Consider the following 26,408-nt stretch of genomic DNA (forward strand, 5'->3'; position numbering starts at 1 on the left):
GGAATATTAAAATAAATAATCAACCAGTGATGTGAGAGAAAAACATCCAGAAGCAAAGGAGAAAAGTGTATCAATGAACAGAAAGTATCAAATACAAATTATCTACTGTTAAATAATGCTATCGGGTTAAATAAGGACAAGATGAGCACTGGCTATTAAATGTTGCAGTGAACACTGCTTACCTTAAAATTGCAGTTTCAGTTGAGGAGTAGAAGTCAAAGCTTGATTAGAACATGTTCCAGAGAGATTTGACAGGAGGAATTGAATACAGTGAGTCGATTTTTCAGGGTTTGCTGTCAATGAAGCCAAGAAATGAAGCCATAGCTGGAAGGGAAACTATAAAGAAAATGTTTATTTGCTTGTATAAGATAAATAAAATAAGAAATATGTTTGAAAGCTGAGACTAAGTAGTAAGAGAAACTTTGAAGAAAATTTGATTAAAAAAAAGATGATAGTGAAGGAAAAGATTTGACAAATTTGTATCCTTAAGAAATCAGGAAGAGACACAAAGCCCAGACTCAGCAAAAATGGTGGCAGGTGTCAAAGTGGCAGCTGAGGTGGCCACAACAGAGCCTAAAATGGAGGAGGAGAGCGGCATACCCAGCTTACCAAGGAGCAATGGAGCTCCAGGCCTGAAAGGTAAAGGAGAATGACCTACTCAGAATGAGAAGAGAAAAGAGAAAAATATAAAAAGAGGAGGCAATCTCTTTGAGCCATATTCCAATCCAACCAAAAGATACCACACCTTTATTATAAACATAACTTTCAAAGTGAAGTGGCAGTCACTTAAAGACCTGGTTAAAGAAAAACCTGGTAAAGTACCTTACATGGAGGTCTTAATGGATGCTGAAGGAAAATCAAGGGGATGTAACATTGTTGAGTTGAAGTGGAAGAAAGCATGATAAAAGCTGCTGAAGTTCTAAACAAGCACAGTCTGAGTGGAAGTCACTGAAAGTCAAAAAGTCAAAGAAGATCCTGGTGGTGAACATGCCAGGAGAGCAATGTAAAATTTGATGGCTCTGACTGGTGCATACAAGACCAGGTGGCCCAGGAATGATTAATATTACACCCAGAATCCTAAATAATCCTAAAATCCCAAATGAGATTATCCATGCATTACACCCTGGAAGACTTGGAAGCACAGTATTTGTAGAAAATCTGGATTATAAACTTGGCTGGAAGAAACTGAGGGAAATATTTAATATGGCTGGTGTGATGGCCCGAGCAGACATTCTGGAAGATAAAGATGGGAAAGATCATGAAATAGGCACTGTGACTTTTGAAAAGTCCATTGAAGCTGTACAAGCTATATATCTATGTTTAATGGCCAGCTGCTATTTGATAGACCAGTCAAAATGGATGAGAGAGCCTTACCAAAGGGAGGGTTTTTTTCCCTCCTCAACATCCATATCAAGTTCCCCATGGACTTGATGGTATTGGCATGGGGTTAGGACCAGGAAGGCAACCTATTGATGCCAATCACCTGAACAAAGGCATTGGAATGGGAAACCCAGGGCCTACAGGAATGGGAATAGAAGGCATAGGATTTGGATAAATAAAATAGGAGGCATCAAGGGTCCATTTAGTGGTGACATGGAAAACATGGGGCAGTTTGGATCTGGGATGAACATGGGTTGGAGATTAATTAAATGGAGAGTGGCATGGGTGAAAGATTTGAGGGAGACATTGCCAGAAATGAGATGGACATATCTCAAAGCTTTGGACAGCTCCTTGGCAGAGGAATAGAAATCCTAAGTAATGCACTGAAGAGAGGAAAGATCACTGCAATGCAGGGAAGAGGTGGAGGTGGAGGCAGCAGCCATGGGATTAAGAGGATGAGCCAACAATGACTGCACTGGGGGTGCCGCATGGAGCATTTGCGTGCAGGCCTGGGCCATGGCATGGATCATGTGGGCACTGAGATCAAGCACATGGGCCTGATCATGGACCGCATGGGCTCTGCTGAGTGTATGGCCTCTGACATCCACCACATGTGCCCACTGGGTCTTGACCATATGGCCTCCAGCATTGAGAGAATGGGCCAAACCACAGAGCAGATCAGTTCTGGCATCAAGTGTAGGGCGTGGGCAGGGGCTTCATCCTGGAGTGCATGGCCACACCCATTGATCATGTGTCCCAAAGCAGGGCCTGAGCAAGGAGCTCATGGGCCTTACCATGAAGCTCATGGACCTGAGCACAGAACACATGGTGTCCGCAGGTATGGGGGCCGGCCTGCAGTTCATGGGCCCTGTGATGGATTGCATGGCCACTAGCCTGTAGCAGATGAGCACCAACAGCCTGGAGAGAATGCCCCCAGCCCTGGGTGCTGGCATTGAGCACATGGGCCTAGCCATGGGTGGTGTCGGTGGTGTCACCTTTAACTGTGCCATCAAGATGGAATGTGAAAACTTTGGAGTAAGGTTTGCAAGTTCCTCTGGTGGAGTTGGAGGCCATGCTTCTAAGGTAGCCAGGGAGGCCTGCCAGATATTTGTGAGAAATTTCCCATTTGATTTTACATGGTAGATGCTAAAGGACAAATTCAAGGAATGTGGCCATGTACTACATGCCAACATCAAGATGGAGAACGGAAAGTGCAAGGGATATGGTGTGGTTGAGTTGCCAAAGTTGGCGGAGAGAGCCTGCCAGATCATGAGTGGCATGAAGCTGAGTGGGAGAGACTGATGTTCGGATTGATAGAAATGCTTAAGCAGTTGCCTTTTTTAAACATCAATACAAGACCTCTGAATTTATATTTTTTCTTGTTAACCATTTTAATGTGTTATCTGGATGTATAAAGATGTTTAAAAAATTCAGTTGCTTTTGGGTGTAATTTGAATTACTTCTTTAATGACTGAGGTTCCATTTCACTGTTCACATTGAGATTGCAATGGGAACGATTATTTTTGGAGGTGTGGAACCTTGTGGACATCAAATATGACTGATAATAAGTACTACCTCTGAAAGAAAGAAAGAAAGAAAGAAAGAAAGAAAGAAAGAAAGAAAGAAAGAAAGAAACAAAGAAAGAAACAAAGAAAGAAACAAAGAAAGAGAAAGAAAGGAAAGAGAGAGGGAAGGAAGGAAGGAGAGAGAGAAAGAAAGAAAGAAAGAAAGAAAGAAAGAAAGAAAGAAAGAAAGAAAGAAAGAAAGAAAAGAAAAGAAAAGAAAAGAGAAAAGAAAAGAAAAGAGGAAAGGAATAGAATCTAGTACGCAAATGAAGGGGTTGGACTTTGACATGAGCAAGAATGTATTCATAGAAGTAAATAAGGTACAATCCCCAGGACAGATGCATAACAGTGAGTGGATGTGGAAGAGGAGAAAGTGAGTGCTAGATTCAAGGGTGTCCTCATGAAAGATACTGGCTGAACTAACTTGAAGGATTAATATAATCTCATGGGTTGAAGATATGTAGCGGTGATAGAGCATACTAAATTAGGAAAATAAGACTTTCAGGCCTGACATAGATTCATTTTGTCTTGTTAAGTACAACTATAAACACTGAAAATTATGTAAGAGACAGCCATAGAAGAATTATGAACGGTAGAAAATGGAAGGAAAACTAATTAGATACTTCAGTATTAGAGGAACAGCAGAGTGCCAGAATATTTTACAACCTCTACCCAACCAAAAAGGTTTCTCAGACTTATTGTTTCCCTCCTGGCTTTCAACCTAGCAAGAGAAAGCAGCCCATGAAGATCCCTCTCTCCCCTGGATAGAAAAGAAGCCCTACCAAAACAACAGGCCATCTTTGCAGGCAACAGCCCCAGCAGTAATAGAGAGAAATTAGGAGCCCAGCTGGTAATAAAAAACCAGAGAAAGCACTCTCCACCCCACCCTACAAACACACACACACACACACACACACACACAACACACACACACTTCCCCATTTAGAGACACAAGTGGCCCTGAGAGGGAGAAATTGTGCAATAATGATGCTTTGCCCATAAGTGTCTTTCCCCCAGGACTTGAGACACTTCCTCCCCCAATAAGAGATACAGGGTAACTGGGGGCACCCAAAGAATTCCTGTTACACAAATACCTGACAGAGAATCCTCTTCTGGTGTGAATGAAGCTCCCATCTCTACCTAGAGCATCCTGTCCAGGTAACCTCCTTCTGCTCCCTCACGTGGCATTAGCAGGAACTAGTGGGAGTCCCAGAGTAAATTAAGCAGGCCAAAGTCACATCACAAAATCTCTGCAAAGTGAAGTCTTATTGGAAGTATAACCCACAAAATAGGCCAGGACCTGCATGTTGAACCTAAATAGAGTGGCTGCCTGCTAAAATAGGACTCAGAGCCTCCTAACGTAATAGCAAAAGGCCCAAGATACAAATGACTACAACACAAGGAACAAAGAATAAGCACTGAAATATAACCATCACTGTCAAGTACATGGCAAACTTAAATACAGAAAAGGGATGCCACAGAAAGGAAGGGTACAGGTAAGAACTATAAGAGCCAGAATCAGCATCTGCTTATTGTGTCCCAAGGTGCTGTTCTAAAAATTTAATATGGAATAAATTTTTGGCTATAACAATCCTATAAGTTAGGAATTGTTTTTATGGAGTCTTATTTTTTTCAGATAGGTACATGAAAGTTCCAGGAGGTTAGTTAACCTGAACTAGCCACATAGCTCATACATGATGGAGTCACAGTTTGCAAACTGACAATAACGCTCTTAATCTCCACTTTATACCACCACCCTATAGTTAGTGAGGATGATGTAAAGTAGATTAGAGTAGGCCGTACAAGGCCATGGCTACCTTTCTGAGGAGTTAGATTTTATTCCATAGGAAAATAACTGCATGAGAAGATTTTTCTTTTAAAAACCTCTGGAAATTAAGAGAAAAACTGATTAGAGGAAGAAAGACTAAAATAGGAAGAGCAAAGAATAATCTCAGTAAGCAAAACAAAGGATATGAAGGATCGATACTACACAAATTACAATGTAACTGAAGAGAGATTACTGGCAGGTGTAAAAGTGTTCTTTAGCAAAAAGATATTATAATTCTAAATATTTAGGCAGACAATATCAAAGATTCAAGATACATGAAGTAAAAATTGATAAAATTTTAAGAACAAGCAGAAATATACAATCATAGTGAGGGACTATCAGATACCTCTCTCAAAGATCTATAGAATAAGCGGACAGACAGTCAATAACGACATAAACACTATTAACTCAATTATTGATTCTAAAATTGACATTTACAGAACTTTCTAATAACAAATAGCAGAACACTTAGAACACAGTGCACTTACCAAGATGGGCATGCACTGGGCCATAAAGCAATTCCCAGTAAATTAGCAAGGGTCAAAGAAAACAGCTACATTTTATGACAAAAAGTAATTAAATTAAAAAACAGTAGCAAAATGGAGTCTGAGAAATCCCCCCTAAATATTTGGCAATCAAATGTACCCTGTTAAAAACACATCTGTCAAAGAATAAATCAAGAATAAAATTACAAACTGATTTAGCTGACAGAAAATGAAAGCACAAGGTATTGCAGTTTGTGGAATACAGCTAAAATGGTCCTCTGAGAGAAACGTAGGCATGAAGGCCTATGTTTACAAAGTAAAGATTAAACAAGTAGTCTCAGATCCAATCTGAAGAAGCTAGAAAAATATATATATAAGTAGAAGGAAGCAGGATAGAAATTATGAATATAACAGCAAAAATCAATAAAATAGGAAATCAATGAAATTGAAAACTGGTTCTTTGAGAAGATCAATAAATCTAATAAATCTGAAGTCAGATTGATATTGAGGAAAAAAGAGATAATGACACAAGCTACTTATATATATATATATATGGTATAAAGTATAAATAACTACATCATAGTTATAGATAAAGCACCATTATGGATAAGATAGTAATTAAAAGGTAAAATGAAATGTAACAACATGAATATCCCTATATCCATGAAAGAAATAGAATTTTTAGCTAAATATTTTCCTAGAAATAGAACCCCAAGCCCAAATGGCTTTACTGATGAATTCTAAAGAACAGTTAGGAAAGAACTAATTTTGCACAATGTCTCATAGGAAAGTAAAGAGGGGGAAACACTTCTGAATTCATTGTATGAGACCAGCATTACATTAACACTAAACCAATGACAATATAAGAAAACATTATACTAAGAACTACAGTTCTATTTTTGTCTTGAACATAAGAGTAGCTGTTAAAACTCTTAACAAGAGTTGATCAATAGGTACTAGGTTATAGTTAGAAGAAATAAATTCTAGTGTTCTGTTGCACAGCAGGGTAATTAGAAATATTTTACTATAAAATTAAAAAGAAAACTACAAATATTTTGAAATTTTTCACCAACAAGAAATGATAAATGTTTAAAATGCATGTTTACTCTGATTTGAAATTTTTATAATATATATGTATCAAAACATTACATACTACATCATAAAAATGTAAAATTTTACAAGTTAATCAAGTTTTTTAAAATGTAGCAAATTGGATCTAAAAATATGTAAAAAAAAAAAAAAAAAACCACTACATCATGACCAAATGAGGATTATTTAGGGTGTGAAAGATTGGCTTAAAACCTGAAAGTCAACCAATAAAACTTACATTAATAAATCAAAAATTAAAAGCACACAATCATCTTAATAAATACATAAAAAGTATTTGCTAAAAGTCAACATCTATTTCTAATGAAAAAAAACTCGAAGCTAACTAATAATAGGAAACAATCTTCTCATCCAGTAAATGTCATCAATAAAAAGCCTAAAGTTAGCATCATATTTAATTATGAAAGTGAATTTTCCACCTATGGTCAGGAATGAGGCAAAGATGCTTGCTTTCACCATTTGTTCTAGAGGTTATAACTACTGCAGTAAGACATGAGAAACAAATTAGAAGTGTTTAAGTAAGATAGAAACAATTAAAGCTCTTTGCAGATGACATGATTGTCTAAGCAGAAAATTCTGAGTTATTAAAAAAAAAAGATGCCAGAGCTAATAAATGAGATTAGCAAGATATCAGCATTGAAAGCCATATAAAAAGGCAATTGAAATTTTATATAATAGTAACAAAAATTTGACTGTAAAATAAAAATTAATAGCATCAAATCATAAAATACTTAGGAGTACATTTGATAAAACTGAAACCACAAATTATTGCTGAGAGAAATTATAAAAACATTAAATTAATACTGATTTTAAGATTCATTACAAAACTTTGTTATCAAAACAATATTGAAATGATGTGAAGATATACATATATCAATGGAATAAAGTAGAGAATCCACTGCTAAATATACATGGCCAATTTTTGACAAAAGCTCCAAGGTAGTTCAATGAAAACAAGATAATCATATAAAGAAATGGAAAAATAGGAACAAAATCTTTGTAAATAGGGAGGAACGGAGGGGTTGAAGGGAGGGCTGGGTAAGGGTGAAAAATAAGAACCAAGAGAGACTATGTAAAGGTGCAAATTTCCAATGATAAATGTCATTATATTGTATACCTAAAATGTACCAATGATTAGAATGAAAAATCGATAATGTAAAATAGGAAAAGGTCCAAAGGGGTAGGGGTAGTGGGAGGGGCAGGGGAAAGGAAAGAAGGGAAAGGAAAAATGCTGAGAAATGGAAAAAATGGAAATAAAGTCTTTGTAAATAGGGAAGGGTGGAGGGGGTGAAGGGAGGGCTAGGAATGGGAAAAAAATAAGAACCAAGATGCATTATATAAAGGTACAATTTCCAATGAGAAATGTAATTGTATACCTACAATGTACCAATAAAAGAATTTAATTAAAAAAAATTGGTTCTGGAACAAGGAGTTACTCATATGTCTAAAAACACCTTAACTTGATATTTTTCTTCATGCCATATACAAAATTTATTGATAACAGATCTTAGAATGAAATATAAGGAATAAGAAGCCAGTGTGGACCAGAGCAGCCCTGCTGCATGCAGGTCCAGCCAGGACCCTGCTCCCCCAGCCACTAGGGCACACAAGCCCACAAGCCCCTGCCAAAGATTTGCCAGGAAAAGAGCAGCACAGGTACACAAGCAATAGCCAGAGTCCTGCCCCAACACCATTAGTAAGTGCCTGCAGACCCTAGCCAGAAACCTGCCCAGAAACCAGCAAGTGGGGTGCCCAGCCCCAAGCCAAATGCCCTCCAACACAACAGCTATGTAGGAGGGTAGGCCCTAGCCAGAGGGATATTTAGGTACCATCCCAAGTGCACAAAGGCCCCAGCTAGAACTCGACCTGGACAACAGGACAGAACAGGGATCCAGAAGGCCACCACTGTGAACCCAGGAATTGGTACACTGGGGAGCAGCAGAGAAAAGGCTGCTCTGTGGCTTGCTAAGAATTGAAGACCACTGAGTGAGCAAAAAGTTTCCTCAACAAAGGCACAGCACACTGCATCTACTGAAATGAATAGACACATGAACAAGTCTCAAAACGAAACTTCCATATCACCTAAGGCAGCCCCAAAGGGAAAAAAGATGGAACAATCTGATATTCAACCACCTGGATGCCCTGAATTGGCAATGAAAGAGGATCTGGAAAAAATGAAATCAGAAATAATTTCTCAGAAAACAACTGATATTGTCCCCAGAGTCCAAGACATGATTAATAAATCTAGAGCAGACACAGATTTTAAAAAAATAGAGAAGCTGAGGAACATGATGGAATCCCAACACAGGAAACAAATGTAATCCATAAAACAGGTGCAAACAGATTTCCAGGATATTAGAAACTTCATTGAAAGTTTATGCACCAGAATGAGCAAATGTGAGGACAGAATTTCAGACATAGAAGATTGGATTGCAATTAGGGACAATGAAAAGAAAAATTTCTTAAAACTAGTAAGAAACTATGGGAAATCAATCCAGCAGCTGCTAGATGATGCAAATAAGAATAACATAAGACTGATTAGAGTCAATGAAGAAACAGGAGAGTGCAAATGACATTAAAAAAAACTGTTCAAAGGAGTAATGGGAGAAAACTTCCCAAGCGGGGAAAAGAACTTGACATACAGATAAGTGAGACATATAGGATTCCAACCAGCCTTGATCAAAAAAAATCTATACCTAGGCAAATAATAGGTAAGATTCCAGAAACCCAACAGAAGAAAAAATTCTACAAGCAGTTAGAGAAAAGAAACAAAACACATACAAAGGAAAACCCATCATAATCACAGCAGACTCCAGAACCTATATGCCAATAAGATGGACAACACTGAAGAAATGGACAGATTCCTAGATACATAGGAATTACCAAAGTTGAACGAAGAAGACCTAAAAATTCTGAACAACCCAATATCAACCAATGAAATTGAAAATGTAATTAAAAACTTATCAACTAAGAAAAGCCCAGGCCCTGACGGCTTCACTGCTGAATTCTGCAAGATGTTTAGAGAGGAACTGCTGCCACTACTGTTGAAACTCTTCAATGAAACTGAAAGGGAAGCAATACTCCCAAATACATTCCTGGAAGCAAGCATCATCTTGATCCCCAAAGCAAAGAAAGACCCAACTGAAAAAGAGAACTATAGGCCAATCTCACTGATGAACATAGATGCAAAAATCCTTAATAAGATAGTGGCAAACAGAATGCAGAATATCATCAATAAGATCATACACCCTGATCAAGTGGCATTCAACCCAGGGATGCAGGTATGGTTCAACATATGCAAATCAATCAATGTAATACACTATATCAATAGAGTCAAGGACAAAACCCATACGATTATCTCCATAGATGCAGAAAAAGCATTTGACAAAATCCAACATGCATTTATGATAAAAACCCTACAAACAATTGGAATAGATGGTCTCTACCTCAAACTGATAGAAGCCATCTATGAAAAACCAACAGCCAATATCATACTAAATGGTCAAAAACTGAAATCCTTCACACTCAAATCAGGAACAAGACAAGGATGTCCACTATCACCACTCTTGTTCAATATAGTGCTGGAAGTATTAGCCATGGCAATTAGACAAGAGAAAGAAATAAAAGGAATAAAGATAGGAAATTAAGAAGTCAAATTGTCATTATTTGCAGATGACATGATACACTATATAGAAGACCCCAAGAACTCCACCAAAAGTCTTCTAGACTTAATAACCAAATTCAGTCAAGTAGCTGGTTACAAGGTCAACACACAAAAATCAATAGCTTTCCTCTACACCAATGACAGACTCACAGAGAGAAATAGGGCAAAAAATTCCTTTCACAATAGCATCCAAAAAACTGAAATACCTAGGAATCATCGTAACGAAAGAAATCAAAGACCTCTTCTCTGATAACTATGGCACTCTGAAAAGAGAGATTGAAGATGATATCAGAAAATGAACAGACATCCCCTGCTCCCGGATAGGAAGGATTAATATAGTGAAAATGGCCATACTTCCAAAATTGCTATATAGATTTAATGCAATTCCAATTGAGAACCCAGGAGCATACTTCATGGACCACGAGAAAAAAATCCAAAAATTCATTTGGAACAAGAAGAGACCCAGAATAGCAAAAGCAATTCTAGGAAACAGAGACATGGCAGGGGGTATCACAATCCCCAACCTGCAGCTATACTACAAAGCTACTGTGATAAAAACAGCATGGTACTGGCAAAAGAAACAGACTTGAGGACCAGTGGAACAGATTAGAAGATGCAGAAACAATGCCAGACACACTCAGCCACTCATCTTCGACAAAGGAGCCAAACACTCTCACTGGAGGAAAGGTAGCCTCTTTAATAAATGGTGCTGGAAAAATTGGGCTTCAACTTGCCAAAGATTCAAACTAGACCTATATCTCTCACCATGCACTAAACTAAAATCAAAATGGATTAAAGATCTAAATATTAAAATAGAAACTCTGAACCAGTTGGAACAGAGGTTAGGTAGAACCCTTGAAGACATCAGTGAAGGAAAAGATTTTATGAACAAAACCTCAGTTGCCCATGAACTAGCACAAACAATCAACAAATGGGATCTCTTCTTATTAAAAGGCTTCTGCACAGCAAGAGAAACCACCAGCAGTGTGAAGAGACAACCCACAATGTGGGAAAAAATCTTCACCTGCTCTTCCTCAGACAAAGGTCTACTATCTAGAATCTATAAAGAACTTAAAAAGATCAGACCTCCCAAATTTAAAGACCCAACCCAAAAATGGGCATCTGAAATGAACAGACATTTCTCAGACAAAGAAGTAGAAATAGCAAATAAATACATGAAAAAATGTTCAACATCACTGATCATTTGAGAGATGCAAATGCAAACAACCCTGAGATTCCACTTCACTCCAGAAACAATGGCTGCTATCATGAAATCAACCAGTAACAAATGCTGGCGGGGCTGTGAGGAAAGAGGAACCCTGCTCCACTGCTGGTGGGAGTGTCAACTGGTGCAAGCACTGTGGAAATCAGTATGGAGATACCTCAAAGAACTAGGACTGGAAGTCCCATTTGATCCCCCTATTCCACTCTTGGGGATCTTCCTCAAAGAATTAAAAGAATCATACCACAGTGATATATGTGCACCCATGTTCATAGCAGCACAGTTTGTAATAGCTAAAACTTGGAAACAGCCCAAATGCCCATCAACTGGAGACTGGATAAAGAAAATGTGGTTTTTTTAATAAAATGGAGTACTACTCAGCCATAAAAAATGAGAAATTAGAGACATTTATAGCTAAGTGGATGCACATTGAGGCAATACTCTTAAGTGAAATAAATAGGACACAGTGTAAATACTGAATAGTTTCTCTGGTGTGAGAAACTGAAAGTGTAAATAAGGACTAAATGTATAATAGGTAATGTGAAATAGGAAGAAAAGGGGCAAAGGGGAAGGAAGTGGGAGGGCTAATGGAAAGGATAGAAGGGAATGGGATTAATATGAGAAAATGGAAAAATAGGAACAAAATCTTTGTGAATAGGGAGGACTGGAGGTGTTGAAGGGAGGGCTGGGCAAGGGTGAAAAATAAGAACCCAGAGAGATGATGTAAAGGTGCAAATTTCCAATGATGAATGTCATTATATTGTATACGTAAAATGTACCAATTATTAGAATGAATAATCGATAATGCAAAATAGGAAGAAAAGGTCCAAAGGGGTAGGGGTAGTGGGAGGGGCAGGGGAAAGGAAAGAAGGGAAAGGAAAAAATGATGAGAAATGGAAAAAATGAAAATAAAGTCTTTGTAAATATGGAAGAGTAGAGGGCGTGAAGGGAGGGCTAGTAATGGGGAAAAAATAAGAACCAAGATGCATTATATAAAGGTACAATTCCCAGTGAGAAATGTAATTGTGTTGTATACCTACAATGTACCAATAAAAGAGTTTAATACAAAAAATAATAATAATCACAGCAGACTTCTCAACACAAACACTCAAGGCAAGAAGATCTTGAGGTAATGTATTTCAAGCCCTAAAGGAAAACAACCTCCAAGCCAGATTGAGGTACCATGCAAAACTATCATTCAAAATTGATGGAGAAGGGTCAGGGATTTAGCTCAGTGGTTCTGCCACCTGCCTCACAAGTGCAAGGTCCTGAGTTTGATCCTGGTACCAAAAAAAAAAAAAAAAAAAAAGATACTTTCATGACAAAGAGCACCTTAGGAACTTCATGAATACTAAACCAGCATCCAGAAAATTTTACACAATATCCTAGGAAAAGACAATGAGGATCACAACCCCAGGAAGCCCAGCAGAATGAATCCACCAGGCACAATAAGAAATTAAAAGCAAAGGGGGAGAATCCAACAAACAAAAAGTCATGACAATGATAAATCAATATGTATGAGTTACAACCATCAATGTTAATGGTCTCAATTCACCAATCCAAAGAAACAGACTAGCAGAATGGGTCAAGAAGCAAGATCCAACAATATACTGCATACAAGAAACACATTTAATTCAAAAAGAAACTCATAGTCTGAAAGTTAAAGGGTGGAAAACAATACTCCATGTGACAGGAACCCCCACCCCCCCCCCAAAAAAGCAGGAGTAGCTATCCTCTTTGCAGATCAAGTGGATTTCAAACAAAAATCTGAAACATCTGGTCCCAAGAATTTCAGATAAGTGATAGTCAACTTGTATGTACAAATCTATTGTGAATATGTGTTTTCATTCCTCTCAAGTAAAAATTTAAGAACAAGACTGTTGGTACTTAACAGTAATACAAGTAATTTCTACATTGTTTTCCAAAAATGATTTTATCATTTTACATTCACATTAGCAATATTAGAAGGTTCTAACTGGCTCACACCTAAGCTGATATTTGTTCTTTTAAAACTTTTAACTTCATCTCCCTAATGAGTGTATAATTCAATCTTGTTATTGTACTGATTAGTATTTTTCTGATTCTAGTGTTGCACACCTTTCCTTGTGCTCTACTGGCTATTTATCATCTTCTTGTGTCTACTTTTTAATTGGCTCATCTATTAACAAGCTGTAAGAGTTCTTTATATATTCTGGTCATAGGTTATATGCATTGAAAATATTGTCTATTTAAGGACTAATTTTCATTTTATTAATGATGTCATTTAAAGTTTTAATTCCGATGGAGTTTCATTTATCAATTTTTTTCTTTTATACATCATGTTTTTTATATCCTAGGAAATTCTTGCCTACCCTAAATTCATAAAAATTTTCCCTTATAATTTCTTCTTAAAGTTTTATAGTTTTAGTCTTTCATATTTAGGTTCATAGATCCTTTCAAGTTATTTTTATGTATGGAAAAAAAGGGTTGAGGTTAATTTTTTATATATGGATAAGAGGCGTTCTAGTGCCATTTGCTGAAAATACTCTTTCCCTCGGCTCTTGAATTGAGTTTATGTTCTATAAAATGTTACTGTTAAATAATTTTTCAAAACTCAGTGGACCATATACATGTGGTTCTATTTCTAGATTCTCTGTTTTACTCCAATGATTTATATGTCTTTCCTTACACCAACACTGCCTTGATTACTGTAGCTTTAGAAGAAGTCTTAAAATTAGGTACTAAATGTCTTCCAACACTGTTTTTTTTTTCTTTTTTACTTTTCTAGGTCCTTTGTACTCCTACATAATTTTTAAATTTCAATATCCAATTCTTCATTTATAGCAAGTATACATAGATCCAAATTTTTATATATACCTTGTATTTTCTAATCCTGCTAAATTCAGATATAAGTTCCAGGGGGTCCTAGAGATTTCTCAGTATTTTCTTTGTAGATGATCATTTCATCTACATATAAAGATTTTACTTGTACCTTGCCAATCTTATGATAATTGTTTCTTTGTATTGCCAGACTATTTTAGTCTGGGCCTGTGTTTCAAAGTTTAATGAATAGATGAAGCATATGCATATCTGCCCTTATTCCCCACCTCAGGGAGAAAGCATTATATCTTTTCCATTCATATAAGGCATTTTTGCTGAGGTATGGAGTACATGTCTTATCCATTGAGAAGGTTCTGTTCTACTTCCAGTCTCCTGATAGCTTTTACCGTGAACAGCTGTAGAATTTAGTCCAATACTTTTTTTCTAATTACTGACAGGATCACATGGCTTTTTCCTTTCCTCTGTTAAAATGATGACTTTGGGGGGTGGATCTTCCAATGCTGAATCAACACTGTCATTCCTATAATAAAACCACTTTCTACATACTGCCAGATCTGACATCTAATAGTTTATTTTGGTAAACACATTTTTCTCTATTTTCATGCTTTTTCTTCTATTATCTTTATCCAGTTTTAGTATTAGCAAAATGTTGATTTCCTAAAATGAGGGGAGAAGTGTTCCTTTTTTTTTCTGCTTTAAATGTTTGATATAATTTATCAGTTAAAATGTTTATGAGCCTACTGTTGTCATATAGGTAGGTTTTCAAGATAGGAATATACTTTCTTTAATAGGTACTGTTCAAATTTTATATTTCCTCCAGAGTCAGTTTCATTAATTTGTCTTCCAAGGTTCTTATTAGAAGTTGTCAAATTTATTTCAAAAACGATTTTCATAATATGCTTTCTATACCCTTTTAAATTGTGTAAAATCTGTGGTAATGTCTTCTAGATCTCGATATTGTAATTTTAAAAATGTATAATTGATATTGTGTAACAGGAAGAAAAGGTTTAAAGGAAAAGGGGAAGTGGGAGGGGTAGGGGAAAGGAAAGAAGGGGAAAGAAAAAATATGAGAAAAAGAAAAAAATGGAAACAAAGTCTTTGGAAATAGGGAAGGGTGGAGGGGGTGAAGGGAGGTCAGGGGAAGGGGAAAAAATAAGAACCAAGATATATCACATAAAGGTACAAGATCCTAATAATGAATGTAACTGTTTTATACAGAAAATGTACCAATAAACTTAACGGAAAAAAAAGAAGCAAGATCCAACAATATGCTGTATACAAGAAACACACTTAATTCAAAAAGAAACTCATAGACTGAAAGTTAAAGGGTGGAAAACAATACTCCATGTTACAGGAACCCAAAAAGAAGCAAGATTAGCTATTCTCTTGCAGATCAAGTGGATTTCAAACCAACACTGATTAAGAGAGACAAAGAAGGAAACTATATCCTTGTAAAGGGAACAATCCAAGAGGAAGAGATAACAATCATAAATATATATGCACCAAATACTACTGCACCCAACTATATAAAAGAAATATTAACAGACATGTAAAACCAAATAAGCACAAATACAATAATAGTGAGGGACCTCAATACCCTACTGTCATAAATAGATAGATCAACTAGACAAAAATAAACAATAAAATCTATAAATCAATCAAATTCTTGAACAAATGAACTTGACAGATGTTTATAGAGTGTTCCACCACACAAAATCAGCATACACATTCATTTTGGCTGCACATGGGTCATTCTCCAAAATAGACCACATACTCACACGTAGAACATGTTTAAGTAAATGCAAAGGAATTAAAGTTATTCCCTGTATATTATCAGACCATAGTGTAATGAAACTGGAGATCAATAGCAAAAGAAACCTCAAGAATTTCATAAACACATAGAAATTGAAAAACACACTTCTGAACAACCAATGGGTCACAGAAGAAATCAAAGAAGAAATCAGACAGTCTCTACAATTAAATGACAATGTTAATACAACATAACAAAATCTATGGGACACAATGAAAGAAGTCTTAGGAGGGAAATTCATAGCAGTGAATGCAAATATTATGAAAACAGTTTGAGCTCAATTAAACAACCTGATGCTGAACCTCAGCTTCTAGAAAAAGAAAAGCAGAACAAATTCAAAGCTCATATGGCAGGAAATTATAACTACCAGGGCAGAAATCAATGCAATGGAGACTAAGAGAATGTTACAAAAAAAATCAATGAAGCAAAGAATTGGTCCTTTGAAAGAATAAAAACTGACAAACCCTTAGCCAACCTTATCAAAAAAAGGAAAGAAAAGACCCAAATCCATGCAATTAGATATGAAAAGGGTAAAATTGCAATGGACCCAGTAGAAATCCAGAGGATTATCAATACCTACTTTGAGAACCTATACACCAATAAGATGGAAAACAGAAGAAATGGACCGATTCCTAGATATGTATGAATTACCAAAGTTGAACAAAGATCTAAAAAATCAAAACAATCCTATATCAATCAATAAAATTGAAAACATGATTAAAACTTACAAACTATGAAAAGCCCAGGCCCTGATGTCTTCACTTCTGAATTCTACAAGACATTTAGAGAGGCATTACTGCCACTACTTTTTGAACTCTTCAGTAAAATTGAAAGGGAAGCAATATTCCAGAATTCATTCCTGGAAGCAAGCATAAACTTAAAACCAAAACCAGAGAAATACCCAACTGAAAAAGAGAACTATAAGCCAATGTCACTAATGAACATAGATGCAAAAATTCTCAATGAGATACTGACAAATAGAATGTAGATCATCAGAAGATCACAAGGGCTGGGGATTTAGCTCAGTGGTGCCACCACCTGCCTGAAAAGCGCAAGGTCCTGAGTTCGATCCCTGGTACCAAAAAAACCAAGATCATACACGCTGACCAAGTGTGATTCATCCCAGGGATGCAGGGATGATTCAACATACACAAACCAATAAATGTAATACACTATGTCGATAGAGCCAAGGACAAAACTATATGATCATCTCAATAGATGCAGAAAAAGAATTCAACAAAATTCAACAGGCATTCATGATAAAAACCTTCCAAAATGTTGGAATAGACTGTCTCTACCTCAATCTGATAAAAGCCTTCTATGAAAAACCAACAGCCAATATCATACTAAATGGTCAAAAACTGAAATCCTTCACACTAAAATCAGGAACAAGACAAGGATGTCCACTATCATCACTCTTGTTCAATATAGTTCTGGAAACATTAGCCACAGCAATTAGACAAGAGAAAGAAATAAAAGGAATAAAGATAGGAAATGAAGAAGTCAAATTGTCATTATTTGCAGATGGCATGATTCTCTATATAGAAGACCCCAAGAACTCCACCAAAAGTCATCTAGACTTCATAACAAAATTCAGTAAAATAGCTGGATACATGGTCAACATACAAAAATCAATAGCTTTCCTCTAAACGAACAACAGACTCGCTGAGAGAGAAATAGGGCAAACAATTCTTTTCACAATAGCATCCAAAAAAGTGAAATATCTAAGAATCAACCGAACAAAAGAAATCAAAGACCCCTGCTCTGAAAACTATAGCACTCTGAAAAAGGAGATTGAAGAGGATATCAGAAAATAGAAAGATATCTCTTGCTCCTGGGTAGGAAGAATCAACATAGTGAAAATGGCCATGCAATCCCATTGCAATGCAATCCCAATTGAAATTCCAGCAGCATACTTCACGGACCTTGAGAAAACAATCCAAAAATTCATTTGGAACAAGAAGAGATCTAGAATAGCAAAAGTAATTCTAGGCAACAAAGACAAGATAGGGGTTATCACAATCTCCAACTTGAAACTATACTACAAAGCTACTGTGATAAAAACACCATTGTACTGGCAAAGAAACAGACCCAAGGACCACAGGAATAGATTAGAGGATGGTGAAACAACTCCAGACATACTCAGCTACCTCATCTTTGACAAAGGAGCCAAACACCCTCACTGGAGGAAAGATATCCTCTTTAATGAATGATGCTGGAAAAATTGAGTTTCAACTTGCCAAAGATTAAAGCTAGATCTATATCTGTCACCATGCACTAAACTAAAATCAAAATGGATTAAAGACCTAAATATTAAAATAGAAACACTGAATTAGCTGGAACAGAGGATAGGTAGAACTCTTGAAGTCATTGGTGTAGGAAAAGATCTTATGAATAAAACCTCAGTTGAGCTAGCACAATCAACAAGCGGGATCTCTTCTTGTTAAAAAGCTTTTGAACAGCAAGAGAAACCACCAACAAAGCTTAGAGGCAACCCAAAATGTGGAAAAATTTTTACCAGCTGTTCCTCAGACAAAGGTGTACTATCTAGAATATATAAAGAACCTAAAAAATTCAGACTTCCCAAATGTAAGGATCCAATCCAAAAATGGGCATCTGAAATGAACAGACATTTCTCAGACAAAGAAGTAGAAATAGCAAATAAACATATGAAAAAATGTTCAACATCACTGGTCATTTGAGAGATACAGATAAAAGCAACACTGGGATTCCACCTCACCCCAGAAAGAATGGCTGCTATCAAGAAATCAACCAATAACAAACCCTGGTGGGCCTGTGGGAAAAAAGTAACACTTCTCCACTGTTGGTGGGAGTGTAGACTCGTCCATCCAATGTGGAAATCACTATCAAGATACCTTAAAGAACTAGTAATAGAGGTCCCATTTGACCCAGCTATTCCTCTGCTGGGTATCTTTCCAAAAGAATTAAAAGAATCATACCACAGTGATATATGTGCACCCATGTTCATAGCAGCACAGTTTGTAATAGCTAAAACTGGGCAACAGCCCAACTGCCCATCAAATGGAGACTGGATAAAGAAATTGTGGGTTTTTTTTTTACAAAATGTAGTACTACTTCGCCATAAAGAATGAGAAATTAGAGGCATTTATAGCTAAATGGATGCATATTGAGGTGATACTCTTGTGAAACAAATAGCACACACATGTAAATACTAAATAGTTTTTCTGGTGTGAGAAACTGAAAGTGCAAATAGGGACCAAAATGTATAATAGATAATGTGAAATAGGAAGAAAAGATGCAAAGGGAAAGGCGAAGTGTGAGGGGTAGAGCAAAGGAAAGAGGGGGATGGAATTAATATGAGATAAGGAAAAAATTGAAACAAAGTCTTTGTAAATAGGGAGGGATGAGGGGTTGAAGGGAGGACACGGGAATGGGCAAAATGTAAGAATCAAAATATAATGTAAAGGTACAAATACCCAATGATGAATGTCATTGTATTGTGTCCCTAAAATGTACCAATGAGATTTTTAAAAAGAAATATAAGATAGAGATGAATGAAAATTCTAGAAGAAAATAGGAATCTTAGTAATCTTCAGTTTGCAAAAAAAAAATTTTAATATAACACAGATAGAAAAAGAATGTGCTCTACTAAAAGGATATACAGATGGCAAATAAGTATGTGACAAGATGCTCAATATCACTGGTCATTAGGGTAATAAATAATAAAATTACAAACAGATATCCCTATATTCCCAGTACAGTGGCTTAAATGAAAAAGATGGAACATAATAGGTGGTGACAAGGATATAGAATAACTTCAACTCCAACAGCTCTCAGTTAGAATGTAAAATGCTACATCACTTCAGATAATAAATCAGTATGATTTTTTCACTATACATCCTACTACACAATCTAGCCATTTATTTCCTTTTCCTAGTTGTTTTCTCAAGAGAAATGAAAACGTGTTCACACAGACTTACATGAATGTTTATAGAAGCTGTACTTATAACAGAAATGTAAACAATCCAAATATCCAACAAGTGATTGAGTGTTTTAAATACACAAAATAGTATGGCTAATGTGTATAATGGAAAATAACTTGGCAATAGAAGGGAGTAAAATATTGATACATACAACATAAATAAATCTCAAAATAGTCATATTAAGTTAAACAAGCAAGCCTTTCCCCCAATTAAAAAGTATAGATACTATGGGATTCCATTTTAAGACTAGAAAAATATAAAATACAGTGGGAGAAAACAGATCAGTGACTGCCTGGGGGAAACAGAGAAAAGAAATGGTTGCAGTGGAAACTTTTGAATGACGGCCATATTCATTATCTTGATTATGGTTATTTCATGGGCATCTATGTGAAGAGATCAAAGCTGATCACATTGTACAATTTAAGAAAACACTATTTTTGTATAGAAGTTATGCCTTAGTAAAGTTGTTTTTAAAACATCCTATTTTTAATACATAATTTTAATTCACAGCCTGATGCAATTCTTAAATTTGGTAGAAATTATCACCTGCATGTGTTTCTACTATTCACCTTGAATCTTTGCCAGTATCTGATTTTTAAAAATAAAATCTATATTTATCTTATGTTCTAATTGTTCAGAAGATTTTTTTACTTCTACCTGCTAAAAACTTCAAATCAGTGTTTCCTGGCCTAAATTTTCACTTAACCCTGTGGTAATATATTTTCAACACTTTGAATTTGGCCTCCAGAATCCCCCACATCTGCTTGTTTGCTGATTATCCTATTTATATCCAGTGAGACTGTTATAAGCTCTGCCTCAGCTCCAACTAACATCCAACTTTTCAATATTAAAAGTTCTCTGATGACAGTTGAAAAAGCCCATCTTTTAAAAAATATTTCCAAATTCATAAGGCTTATGAATTTTAACAAATAATAAACCACAATAGAAAAAGTAAAAAGAAAATAAAACAAAATTTCTAACTTGCAAAACCAACTCTAACTGGACTTTAGTATCTCAGAAAACAATGTAAATGATGTGGAAATATCAAAAAAGTGACTCTACAAAGCCTAGAATATTGTTTCTCAACCTCAAATATGGCACATGGAAGAAAACACTTACAATAATTTCTATAAAATTCTCTAGAATTGACTTTAAAATATCACATAACTTTGGTTACTGAGTGAATAATGTGATGAAAATACAACAATTATAGGACACCAAAGTTTCACAATGTCAAGAATTCTCAATCTAGAGTTTCACTAAACAGAGAAATACACTATTTTTAAAATTTCAAGAGAAACATCTCAACATTTCAGCACACTGCAACTGATTTGTAGGCATACAAACTATTTTCCAAAAAGTTTTAATAATTGTAGAAACCTAGAAATGCTTTAATATCAGACATCTTAGATCAGTTTTTTTCTCTAAGTTTTTCTTCATCATGAGTTCAGACTGCCAAAAACATAAGGCAAGCTTCCAAAAGACTCGTCATATTTCCAAATGAAATGAAATCAAAATTAAACAACGATGTGCTCTCAAGGCCAGTTAAGTATATTTTTCTTTATATTCACATACCTTTAAAATACTTTCTATGACATAATAATTTCCTTGAAATGAATATTTTTTACAAAGGAAGTTTCCTTATCCAGACATGGAAATATAAAATATGCAAGAGTTCGGGAAAGGAAAGAAGAGAATGGAATTAATATGAGAAAAGGAAAAAATGGAAACAAAGTCTTTGTAAATAGGAAGGGGTGGAGGGGTTGAAGGGAGGGTAGGGGAATAGGGAAAAAATAAGAACCAAGATATATTATGTAAAGGTACAAATTTCCAATGATGAATGTCATTATATTGTATACTTAAAATGTACCAATAAAATTTATTTTTAAAAAAAGAGTGGTAAAATACACACTAAGATAGGGAAGAACCCTTAGACTAAAACCAGGAAAATAATGTTTGTCTCAGAAAGTACTGAATGGAAAGAGAATAAGAAAGATGAATTATAACAAGGACAAAGAGAAGACTATGTAAGTTTAGATACATGAATAAAGTCCAAGGGATTTAAAGTAGATGACACTGCAAAAAAAAAAAGTGGCATTTCCACTACAAGCTTATATACTTACAAAGAAAAAACAGAAGAAAGAAATATGGATTTAGAGTAGATTAAACTTGTCAACAGGTTTACTGTGCAAAAGATATCTTAAGTGATGATTTCAATCGTAAATTTACTTTTCAAAATAGTTACATTACATGCTGTACAGTTGAATGAAAATAACACAACTTTAAACTGCTATAATTTTTATTATTTCCCAACTTGCATGCCCACTCTTGAGATTCCCTTTCATTTACTGTATTCTCAAAATTTTTTCAGATGTCTACACTTTTCTAAAGAAAGTACTTCTAGAACCTCCCAACCCCTGATTTCTAGTTTAGTTAGGACCTGACTTCAGCTCAGTCTTTTAATTTTATTTGGATGATACCTTCTATTCCAATAGTGGAAACCTACTTGTTCTTAGCATTACATATATCTTGAGGAACAGGTACAGGAAGCATTTATTCAAATTTTGTAACACTTTGTAAAACAACTGACCCCACTGTTTTCTCTGAGGCACCTGCTACTTGATGAGATTAAAATTCAGTAGAGATATTCTCTACTATAGCCTCACATGTAGGGGAGCTTGTTCAGATGATGGAGATGAAATTTCAGCTGAAATTTCATAGGAAATTCTTCAGTAGGAACTACATCAGTTAATAAAGCATGTGTATCAGCAAGGGCCTCTTCTTCAGAGGCTCCCTCAGCTAGTAGAGCTCAAACCTCAGCAGAGGCCTCTTTTTCAAGAGCTCCCTAAGCTAGTAGAGCTGAACCTCAGAAGGGATCTCTTCTGTAGGAGCCTTGTCATAATGGTGGAGACTGAACTTCAGGAGTGGCCTCTTTTTCAGGGATTCCCTCAACTGGTGTAGGCTGAACTTCAGCTGGGACCTCTTCTATAGAAGTCTCTTCAACTGATGAAGAATAAAATTCTGCAGAGACCTCCTCATCTATTGGAGACCAAACAGCAGGAAAGGCCTTTTCTGCAGGTGCCTCACCAAAAGGTGGAGACTGAACTTCAGCAGGGGCCTCTTCTGAAGGAGGCTTCTCAGTTGGTTGGCTCTGAATTCCAGCAGGGGCCTCTTCTGTAGGTGCCTCATCAACTGGTGTAAAATGAACTTGAGCAGTGGCCTTTTCTTTAGGAGCCTTCTCAACTAGTGGAGACTGGAATTCAGCACGGGCCTTCTCAGCTGATGGAGACTGAACTTCAGCAGGGGTCTCTTCTTCAGGATCCTCATCAGAAGGTGGAGACTGAACTTGAACAGAGGTGTCTTCTGCAGGAGGCTTCTCAGCTAGTTGACTCTGAATTTCAGCAGGGTCCTCTTCTGTAGGTGCCTCATCAACTGGTGGAGACTGAACTTTAGCAGGGGCCTCTTCTGCAGTAGTCCCTCAAGTTGGTTGACTCTGAATTTCAGCAGGGTCCTCTTCTGTAGGTGCCTCATCAACTGGTGGAGGCTGAACTTGAGCAGGGACCTCTGCAGGAGGCTCCTTAGCTGGTGGAGACTTAACTTGAGCTGGTACCTCTTTTGCAGGAGGCTCTTAAGCTGGTTGAGGCTGAACTTGAGCTGGGACCTCTTGCAGGAGGCTCCTCAGCTGGTGGAGACTGCACTTGACCAGGGACCCCTTCTGCAGGAGTCTCCTTAGCTGGTGGAGGCTGAACTTGAGCTGGTACCTCTTCTGCAGGAGGCTCCTTAGCTTTTGGAGACTGCACTTGAGCAGGGACCTCTGCAGGAGGCTTCTTAGCTGGTGAAGGCTGAACTTGAGCTGGTACCTCTTTTATAGGAGGCTCTTCAGCTGGTAGAGGCTGACCTTGAGCAGGGACCCCTTCTGCAGGAGCCTCATCAGCTGGTGGAGACTGCACTTGGGCAGGGGCTTCTTTTTCAGGAGATTCTTCAGTTGGTTGAGACTGAACTTGAACAGGAGTGTCTTCTGCAGGAGCCTTCTCAAATCCTGGAGACTGAAATTCACCTGAGGCCTCTTATATAGGACCATCCTCAGCTGATGGAGGCTGAATTTTAGCCAGAACCTCTTCTGTAGGAGCCTCTTGAGCTGACGGAGGCTGAACTTCAATAGGGTTCTCTTCAGCCATGGTAGTAGGCTCTAGATTAGCTAAAGCATCTTCATCAGCATCCTCAGGTATTGGAGGCAGTACTTCAACCGGAGCCTCCTCTGCCAGCAAAAGCTGAATTTCAGTGGGAAGAGCTTCTGAACGAGCCACCTTAGCTGATAGATACCCTACTTCATCAGAAGACTTTTGTAAAAGAGTCTCTTCCACTGGCGAAGGCCAAATCTCAACAGGAGACTCTACTAAAGGCAGCTCTTTAGCTGACTGAACCTGTACTTCAACAGCGGCCTCTGCCATGAGAGTGGCTGCCTCTGCTGCAGGCATCTCTTCAGCTGGAGGCTGCACTTGGATAGAGGTCTCCTCAGCAAGTCTGGGCTCTGCTTTAACTGTGGCCTCTTCAGCTGTTTGGGGCTGTACTTCAGCGGGGATCTCTTCTGCAATGGAAGGCTGTACTTCAGCAGGGATTTTTTCTGATAGTAGTGCCTCTATTTCAGCAGAATCCCCCTTTTTAACAAAGGAACCCTCTTCCACAGGTATGGTTACCTCTGGGCTAGACCCATCTTCTAAAACTACTGGAGTATCTTCTTCGGTTTCCTGAGTAAATGAAGCTCTGTCAACACTTTTCTGCCTAATTTCTTCATGGCTACTTTTTTCTGGTTGAAATTCAGGGTGTTCACTAACAAAAATATTTCCTGAGGATTTATCTTTTTGGGCACCTTTCTTTGATTTTGTAAAAGAACTACTTGGCCTAGAAATAACCATTACTTCAAATTCACTAAAGGATGTCTGCTGTTCCTTGTCAACTTTTTCTACGTGGGGAATGTTTAGCATGTCTCCACTACAACTGGTCTGCTGAGATTTGTCTATTTTTGACTGAACTGAGGGTCTGCTTATTGGAATTTCTACTTCCTGAACCCACTCTGGTAATTCAGAGGCCACTTCCCCAATGCCAGCTGGCTTTTCTTCAGGTACCACTGTTTCATCAACTAAATTGATTTCTTTTTTCTCTTTTATGATGGGATCTGTCTGCAGAGATTTATTAGCCATTTCCTGTCCATGCTTTCTCTTTGTCCAAGTTTGCTGAAGTTGAGAAGATATTCTAAGAGACTCATATTCCTTGGCAGAGTAGTTTCCTTTGCTCGCAGGAATATTACCAATACTAATAGTAGCTTTGGGGCCAGATGATGGTGGTGTGGTAATGGGTTTCTTTTTCTCTGTCATTTCAGTTTGCTGAGATTTGTCTACCATTGGTTGGCTGGGGCATCTTCTCTTTCGAGTTTCTTGCCTCCCTCCTGAGATAGGCTGATCAGGTTCATCAACTTCTTCCATTTCCTTAACTGATGAATTTCAAATGTATTAATCTTCAAGTAATTAATTATCAAGAGTCATAAATGTACCAGGTGTTTAAGCCTTTCCTTCCTTTCATTAAGAGCCGTTCTATTGAAGACCTTAGAAAAAAGTCATACACAAATTATTACATTCTGTACTACGCTCTTGCTGGATCCCATCTTACTCAGTTATCACATTTCTTGTTTAGTCTCTGTTCTAAATAAATCTCACTTTTAGAAGTTTCTCTCAAGGGTCTGTGACATCACAACCACTTCTACTTACAAAGTTCCACCAGATATATTTCCAGCACTTTTTAACTTGGTGTATGTTTACGGGCAACAGCTGCAAGTAAGATTTCTACTTTCTGAAACAAATCAAGTTGGAAAAAGTGCTTGTATACCAAAGAAACATCAGGTAAATTCCAGTGACGCCACTTTCTGATTGTCAGAGTTAATGTTTTGGAACTTTCAATTCTGTTCTTTTCTTTCTACTATCAAAGACAGTTGTAATGCAGAACTCAGCAGCCTGTTTTCAACTGATAACATGTGTGGGAATGTTCTATCAATGTAAGTTTACATGACTGGAAGAGAAGGTAATTCTGTTTGAAAACTAAGATTCTAAAGTCTATCTCCATGTAAGCTCTTTTCCTATGTCTTTGACCTTCGGTGATCACAAAAGCCTAGCATCGAAATATAAAAGTTATGCTTTCATTCTCAAGCAACTAGAGATACTTTGATTTAATTTTTAACTATTTCAGAAAGTAGTTCTGCCAAAATTTTCCAAATAAAATACAGCTGAGTCTAAATACGTGCCCAGTTAAATAAAATATATCTTTTGGGGCAATCAGTACAGACTCAGCTGAATAACCACATGGGAATGAATGCCAACGCAAAGATAAAATATTTTAAATTGAAACTTTGAAAAAGAAAACACCTACATTAAGTAGACTGTAGATGTAAGTATATTAAATTTGAAATATTGGTAAAACTTTAGCTCTTATGTCACACAAGAATTTTACTAGAAAGACGTATTGGTCAAAAGATTTAAGTAAAAGAACATTGTTAGTCATTGAAAGTAAA

At 36.8% G+C, this 26,408-nt stretch overlaps 1 protein-coding gene and 1 pseudogene across 1 annotated transcript; one reads left to right on the plus strand and one right to left on the minus strand.

Moving 5' to 3' along the window:
* Window positions 1-521: 521 nt before the first annotated feature.
* On the plus strand, window positions 522-3,838 carry LOC101719409 (heterogeneous nuclear ribonucleoprotein M-like; annotated as a pseudogene).
* A 17,545-nt stretch (window positions 3,839-21,383) lies between these two features.
* Fscb (fibrous sheath CABYR binding protein) lies at window positions 21,384-26,149 on the minus strand. Its single transcript, XM_087207998.1, is given in 5 exon segments — window positions 21,384-22,522; window positions 22,525-22,565; window positions 22,568-22,645; window positions 22,745-23,442; window positions 23,444-26,149. Coding segments are annotated over 5 exon segments (2,826 nt in total). The 5' UTR covers window positions 25,330-26,149; the 3' UTR covers window positions 21,384-22,399.
* Between the last annotated feature and the right edge of the window lie 259 nt (window positions 26,150-26,408).

The sequence above is a fragment of the Heterocephalus glaber genome, unplaced genomic scaffold, assembly GCF_053883595.1.
Source record: "Heterocephalus glaber isolate CG9 unplaced genomic scaffold, H.glaber_assembly_v1.0 deba00000901, whole genome shotgun sequence".
In the NCBI taxonomy this organism is placed as follows: Eukaryota; Metazoa; Chordata; class Mammalia; order Rodentia; family Bathyergidae; genus Heterocephalus; species Heterocephalus glaber.